Raw genomic sequence first — 7,956 nt, 5'->3', positions numbered from 1 at the left:
AAAAAAAAAAAAAAAAAAAAAAAAAGTTTCCCTGTTTTTAAGTCATTTGAAGGATGCACACATCCTCTCTTCACATGTTTACACCATTATCCTCCGTGTCAGTTTAGTTGTCTGCTTAGCCAAGGAAGCCCATCCCTGTTTCAAGGATGTTGTCGAGCTCCCACGGAATCCTTATTTCTGTTGAAGTTTAACTTAACTGAACACTTTGCTTGCTAACCCTCAATTATTTTACTGAGGTGTACATATTAATACTCTTCATACAGGTGATTGAATTCATTTTCATTATGAAAAAGCATCAGTTTGATGTCCTTTTTATCACTTTGGAAACTCCATAGGCTACCCACCTCAAGGATGGTGTCCAGGCTTTCTGATGTCCTCTGTGGGTGCCCTCCACTCTCTGGCATTTTCCTCCACATGCCCTATTCTCTTGTTACTTCACTTTAAAACCAAATTGGGTAATTGAATGCCTTAACCCTTTGGAGCTTTAGTTCACTTAAGGTTTCTCTTCATATATTAGGAATTATACTCAGCATTTTTGTGAGTTAAACTGAAGATGAGAGTATTTTTCTGATCTAAGTGTTAGCTAAGGCTGTAATAGCTAAGCACCAGACTCAGTAACTTACATAAGGAACCTTCATTTTGTTTCAATTGTACAGTCTGGGAGTCTGGGGTCAGAGCCCCCTTCCAGCAGGTCAGGCTTCTGTGAGTGTCCCTCCCTGCCTGGAGAGGGCTCCTTCCCTCTGCATCTCTCATAGGACAGAGTGTCTGGTGTTCCTTCCTCTTACAAGGGCACCAATCACATCACAAGGGCTCCACCCTCATAACTTCATCTAAACCTTATACTCCCCTAAGGACATACTTCCCAGTACTATGGCATCGGGAGTTATTTATTTAACATAAATTTTAGTGAATACAAGTCAGTGCACAGCAACCACACAGAAATTTCAATATGTGCTATAGTGTGGAGTAACTGGGGCACCACTGAGGACACACAGGGAGAGACCTGTTGGGGTGATGATTTCCTGTCTGTTTAAACTGGAAGAGTTCTACTTTTCAAAAAAATTCTTTGATGTTCCATTATTTCTGGAAAGAGTTCTGGAGGAAGAAACCAACCTAACAGTGTGACTTGACTGAGCTGCTTTTATTCCCATTCTTTCCTGACAGAGTACTGAATCTCTTCTACCTAATGTCCTACCAGTGTGGCTTCAGCAAATGGACGGTGCAGCACTTTGTGCTCCAGAAGAAGTGTTTTGTGTGAGTTGGCCTCTATTTGGGGAAGGGGCACTGATGGCTGGTGGGCAAACTGTTTCCTTCCTGTGCTGGTCCAGGGATTTGATAATGGGGATTACTTGAAAATTTCTTTCCTTTTCATTACTATTCCATTCCTTATTATTTAAATTGAAATTTAAAATGTATATATTTGTCATGAACAGCATAAGCTTTTAAAGTATATATAGGATTACCAATATTAATTGAGAAAAGCAGTCTTTTTTTGTCTTTATACATGAACTTTGGGGTTTTTTGCATTACAATTCTTAAAACACACATATACCACAATTTTTCATATCTTTGTATATAAAGTAGGTTGAAAACCAACTCGTGTCTTCATACATGTACTTTGGATAATGTTGCCTAAGGAGGGGTGAACCGGCCCAGGTTGGAAATGGAGCAGGTCGAAAAGAGTTTGGGGGATGTTCAGCTACATTGGAGTCTTGGAGGGTCTCGGCATCACCTTCACATTGCAAAGTGAGGAAAAGATAGTCCCTTGTACCACCGAGATTAGTCCTTTCTTCCCGCGGAGCCAGCCTCAGAGGGAAAGCAGAGTCTCTGAGAAGAGTGAGGAGATGCAGACTCTGCATCGCTGAAAGGGTTATGTGGGGCCAGAGTGGGCAGTAGCAGGAGAGGTGATGATGCCCCATGGGAGCTGCACCTGAGGGGGGAAGGCCTACGAAATCAGCCCAGGGCTTGTGGGAACCTGCAGGGTTAGACCTGGTGGCAGCAGGAGTCTATACAGCAGCATCTCCTCTGGGCTCTCCTTTGTAAACTAACCTGGCGTGTTGGTATATATTTGTATTCTATAGACATGAGTCCACCAGTGGGTATTACAGAGTGTCATCTTATTTCTTTGGAAGTCTTTTGTCTGATTTACTACTCGAGATGTTCTTGACAAGTTTTGTATGTATTTGTACACTATACTTCATGGTCGATAAGTAACAAGACAAAGAGGATGTGTCTTTACTCTTGGATATGTGGAGAAGTTTGCTTTGCAAACATGTTTTGGGTTCCCAATACTGTAAAACAAGCTATAAGGGAGAAAGCACATCTCTACTGTATATTCTCTAAAACAGCTATTCAGTATGCACATGCTTTTCCAGACTTTTTCTAAATGAACTTTAAAAACTACTTATAAAACTATAATTTACCTGTTGCCACTTATGAAATAATACATATGCTGTGTGTCTTACACAAACATAGACTGACTTTTTAAAACTATTTGAAATTGTGCTAGAGGAGGTGGAATATTTATTGTCTTTTTCTACTGTTTTTCTCTCTCTACATGTATCTCAATATAGATAGGAAATGTAGATAGGCAGTAACATCTATAGTATGTGTATGTACACATAGAGAGGGACAAAAGCCTTCATACACATATATTCTCTCCCTGTTCACTTTTCAAATGAGAGTAAGATGGTAACTTGGGGGGTTATTGATCTAATGAAATTACTTGTTTGATGAAGTAGACAATATCATTTGTGCATTATGCTCTGGCTTCACCCCAGACTTATTTAATTATCATTTATATATGTTTTACAGATAAATACCCACCCCCTCCACACACACACACACACACACACACACACACATTCACACACACCAGAAATTTCTTTTACAACAAAGTATAGAATTTGAACCAATGATGGAGTTTACAACCTTCTGTTTTACAAATAATACGTATGGCATAAGAATTAGGCACAGGATCTAGAGCCCTAGATTCCTCATCAGTGTTCTTGTACCTGTTCCTAAATCCTCAGATCATGTGACACAGAATATTAACTCATGAAAATTATAAAGTAGTTTAAGAAACTTAACAACCCTATTCTGAACAATAGAACCCTACAGCAATTTGTCTATAAGGACTTAAATCTGAAAATACATCCTCTCAATTATGTGATGGAAGCAATGAAATTGATGACCTATGGTGTTGGAATAGTGGGTGACTTTTTTGTCCTGTTAGAACTGTTTTCTCAATGTTACACTGATATTGGCCCAATAAATATTCCCTAATACACAGGGAGCTACACTGGACTAATCCCTTCTTTTTCTAAGAATCCAAGCCAGCAGTAGAGACTTTTTTCATCATGTTCTTAACCCTCTTGGCAGTGGCTTTTTCATCCATTTCCATGACCCTGGCCATAGTAGCAGGACACACTGATGGAAATACTGCAAACCGTATCATGGACTCCTATTTTACATTTCTGATGGTGAGTGTGTACTGTGCTTCTCTGGGATGTACTTTCTCCCTTGTTTCTTCTGCACCTTCCTGTCAGGTAAAACCAGATTTGAGGATTTGGTAGATGGGACTCTTACACTTTCAGGAGGCCATAGACTGAAATATCGTTTACATTAGAGAAGAAAACTTTCCTCCTTACTCTTATCTAGTCTTATCTAGTCTCTTTTGCTGGTTTCTAATGCACTTACTTAACTTAGGCACCATGTTCTTACTAATGATCTTTTAATAGAGACTTTTTGGTGACATATTATGAAATCTTGATAAATTGGAACTTCAGAAATCTTAGCTGATTCTCTCACAAACACACAGCTCTCTGACTGCCTTTCAGCCTGGTGTAAGAGAACTGCCGGCTGTGTAAGCACTAAAGCTGGTTTGGTTGGATTCACTACTCCCCAAGGTGAAAGTGAAGTTCCATGAGAAGTGTAACAATGGTCTAGTTCCTATACTCTTGCATTTTGAAAATGTTTTAAAATTATTGGAAATTCTAAAGTCCATGTAAGAGATTCTCGGGATCCATTGTTCTGGATCCTGAGAATCTCTTACATCAATATATTTTTCTTTCATTTTTTTTTAGAATAAAAATATAGGTTACTAAGTCTTAATCATTTATGCTCTCAAAATTAGCACAAACTTAAATGAATCAACAGATAAACAGAATAAATGTCCACATTCCATCCACCGCAAAATCAGCTATAGAGACATGCTCAAATTACAGTAGGAAGAGATGTCTTCCATTGACACTTACAAAGCACATACTCTCTATTAAAAACTGCTTATTATTGAGTTATAATTATTCATAATATTAGGGTTTATTTTGGCATAACCATTCAAGATGGCTTAGCACATACTCTTGCCAAAGTTTAGTTCTCTATTTCTGAATTTGGCAACTACCAATAAATATCATTGAGAAGTGATAAGTCTTATTTATATTTCATCTACTGTAAAGGAAATGCACTTCAATTTTTTTAAAAAAAGATGTTTTGTTTGATTTATTGATACTTTGATTTTTTAAAAGTCTCCATGTAGAATTTTAAAAGCCAGTCATAAAATTGCATTTTATTCAGATAGGCCATATTATTCATCAGGCACTTGGTAGGTCAAGTCTGATGTTGCAGGCACACCAGCACTCTCATTGGTGTGCATATCCCCACACACCTCATGCCAGTTAGGACAAGAGTGAGGTGGAATTCAGCCTGTCCTCTCATTCATCTCCAATATTCCTTCCTGAGTCAGCATTGTTATACTGCTTTGTCTAGCATTAAATGGAGGGATTTACCACATTTTCTGGTGCACTACACTTCATTATTTAGTTTATCAGTTCTAGCCTTTGAAAAACCTGAAGCCTGAAATTCTGAAGCCCAATTTAATATTAACATCATGAATATAAAATGTAAACATTGTAAATAACAACACTTATTAATGTATGGGAGTAGAGAGGGGTATGTGATGCTCAGGAATATTCTTGCAAATGTTCCTAGATTTTCAGGATTATTAGGGGCAACACATGGTAGGGATATAATTAGAATAGTGAGCACAGTAAGGTCCATAAATACATGCATTCTGCATTCTAAGATGCAATCAACCACAAACAGAAAACTTACAAGACAAGAATTGTGTGTGTACAAAATATGTACAATTTTTCTATTTTTATTCATTATTCCCTAAACTGCTTAGTATATATTGTTATACGTACATGGTAAAAACTACACACATAGCATTTCTATGCTATTACACAATATGATAAATGTGGCGGTGATTTAAAATATAAAGGATACATATATTTAAAGTATAAACAATTTACTTGGGATTACATGCAAGCATTATGCTATTTAAAAATAAAGGGACTTGAGCATCTATAGGTTTGGGTATCTGTATGCATGGATTCTGAACCTGGGCTCTCCAGATACCAAGAGACAAGTATACTTCTTAATCTTCCATTATATACAGTTGCAGAGGAAGTTGAGGACAAAGAATTGACCATTAAGGGTCTTCCAAATAAGTGAAATATACAGCATAATTTATAGTATATTTTCCTTAACTTAAAACAATAAATAGTCTTAGCCATGCAGAGGTTTGAACATGCAAAGGAAGGCTAATGTATAGAATAAGTGCAAAAATTTCAAGAATTGTTCCTAGCAGAAATGTTTAGAAGATTGTAGAATTCTTGGAAAGCATCTTCTTACAATTCTTCTTGAAATCCTTGGACTGTTCTAATTCCTACTTTTTCTCTGTGTAGATTCTTTTGGGTCGGTCATGGTATTTTGGAACCAGGACAATTCAATTCTCATGGGTTCAGTACTTCAACATTCTTTTTTATGGCTTTATGGTAAGCTGTCCTTTTCTGACCTTATGAGTGGGTCTCCAAGATGGGAACACAGAAAATAAAACCTACCCATTTTACGTTCCCTGGTATGACTTGTGACCATATCCCACCCAAGTATTTCCTTTCAGGAGAAATGGATGAGGAATCTCTAATAGCCTTCATTAGTACAAGGTCAGGAAGTCATCTGGGGTTTTCCTTCGGTCATCCTGTTGTTTGAGGGTGAGAAAGGGTGGGGAGAATAAATCTCATAGTAAAGCAGAAAGATTGACTGATGCAAAACATTGTTTCTACTCAATAAGGAAATGAGAAGATAGGAGACTAGAATACATAGATCATGTTGAAAGGGGAATTATAAGAGAAACAAAGGCTATGTAACATTCAACCCTGTTTAGCAAGCTATTCAACTAAAAAGAAATGGTGCCTTAATACAGTGTAACCAAGATTCTATTACCTATCATTATGAGTGGTTTTAATGAAAAGAACAAGAAATGCCATTACAATAAGTCTTCAGTATTTAACAAACAACAATGTATCATTAGAATTATAAGGTTGTAGGGTGACATAGGGAGAGCAGGAGGAAGGGGCTATGAGGTTATCTAGCAAGAGTTCTTCCTTCTTGGCTAATTGGAAACAGCATCCCAACTCTGGACCTCTTGATTAACAACTTCAGTCACTTTGTTGTGACAGACTGCAAATATGAAACTTGGTTTGTCTTTAAATATCATAGTAAGTTTAATAAACTAACCCCAGAAAAGCAAAGGCCAAATGTTCTGTTCAATATGCAGATACTAACCCACTATTAGGGACAATAGAGGTGAAGAATAGAAGTCGATTGGAGTAGACAAATGGAAATGGAGAGAAGAGACAGAAGACGGTAATAGAAAGTACAATAGAATTAATTGGACATAACTTTCCTAGTTTTATATTTGAATATATGACCAGGGTAACTCTGAACATGTACAACCATAAGAATAGGCCCCTAATTAGAATAAGCTGTACTCTGTGTATGTATAATATGCCAAAATGCACTCTACTCTCATGTATATCTAAAAAGAACAAATAAAAAATTACTATAAAGACTAAACTTGAGGATTCAATTGTGACAATTCTTCAAAAAGTTTTTGAAATTTAAAACCATCATGCCTTGCTTTTTGTGTTATATAGGCTTTGCAGCATAATGAGTTTTGGGGAAGAAACTTCTGTCCAACACTCAATATAACAAATGGCAATCACTGTCCTGGCTATGTAATGCAAGTGTGTGTCCAGTGTCATAAGGATTTTCCTTTTTCTACAGTGAGATTCAGCAAGTCCCTTGGGCTGTGACTATAAGCTTGGCTGAGCTCATTAAGACTTCTTCCCCTCCTCTTAAATGAATATGATAGCTATACCTCTTTGGATCATTTTATGGATTAAGTAAGATATTATATGCAAGTTGCTTAGCATAGTATCAAGTAACATGTCTGCATTCAATGACTGATAGCTATTGTATGTGAAGGAATAATTTTGAAGATATTGTTAGTCCATAGGTTTCTTTAAGGAAAAGCAAATAAATTGACCAAAATTTCACAGATGCCAGGAGTAAAGTTATATTTTCTGCTTAATTTCAGATGTTCTGGTGAAGAATTCTTGTTAATGCAGGACATGGATCTCTCACCTTGGGGCTTATGGAGGAATCATGTGGCTTTGAATATTCTGATATTTATGTTTCTCATAATTGCCTACCTAAGAATGTTATACCTTAAAAGAAATTCTTAAATTTCACTTTTCTTTACTGCAAATTATTTTCACATTTAAAAAGCACCCTAATTTACTTTAAGTATCTAATAATTTTCTTTGTCTTTTGTTCAGTTCCATCGCACTGTTGATCAGGAAAAATTATTTTCAACAGAAAATCAAAAAACAACAAAATGAATTATGCGTCAAAGAACAAAATCCAAAATCTAATGCTATTTCATATTGTATTAATTTATCTCAACAGAATGTAAGCATTAGGAAGAATTCAGGCTAATTTATTGACCTGAAAAAGGAGAACTTGCCTCTAGAAACTCATAACAACTTTCTATTATCGCTGGCATCAGGATCCCCATGCACAAAATGAGTAGGCAGGTTAGTAGCCCTCCAA

General features: G+C 36.6%; 1 protein-coding gene across 1 annotated transcript in view; it reads left to right on the top strand.

Moving 5' to 3' along the window:
- The window catches only part of LOC107160721 (broad substrate specificity ATP-binding cassette transporter ABCG2-like), a 127,627-nt gene extending 120,028 nt beyond the window's left edge, over window positions 1–7,599 (top strand). The window contains exons 17-18 of the mRNA XM_015507356.2: window positions 6,999–7,084; window positions 7,442–7,599. Coding sequence (XP_015362842.1) covers window positions 6,999–7,084; window positions 7,442–7,589 — 234 coding nt within the window. The 3' untranslated portion in view covers window positions 7,590–7,599. The remainder of the gene's footprint in view (window positions 1–6,998; window positions 7,085–7,441) is intronic.
- The last annotated feature ends 357 nt before the right edge of the window (window positions 7,600–7,956 follow it).

The sequence above is a fragment of the Marmota marmota genome, unplaced genomic scaffold (genome assembly GCF_001458135.2).
Source record: "Marmota marmota marmota unplaced genomic scaffold, marMar, whole genome shotgun sequence".
NCBI classification, from domain to species: Eukaryota; Metazoa; Chordata; class Mammalia; order Rodentia; family Sciuridae; genus Marmota; species Marmota marmota.
The sequence above is the reverse complement of the archived record's forward strand: the minus strand, read 5'-3'. Positions and strand labels throughout refer to the sequence as shown.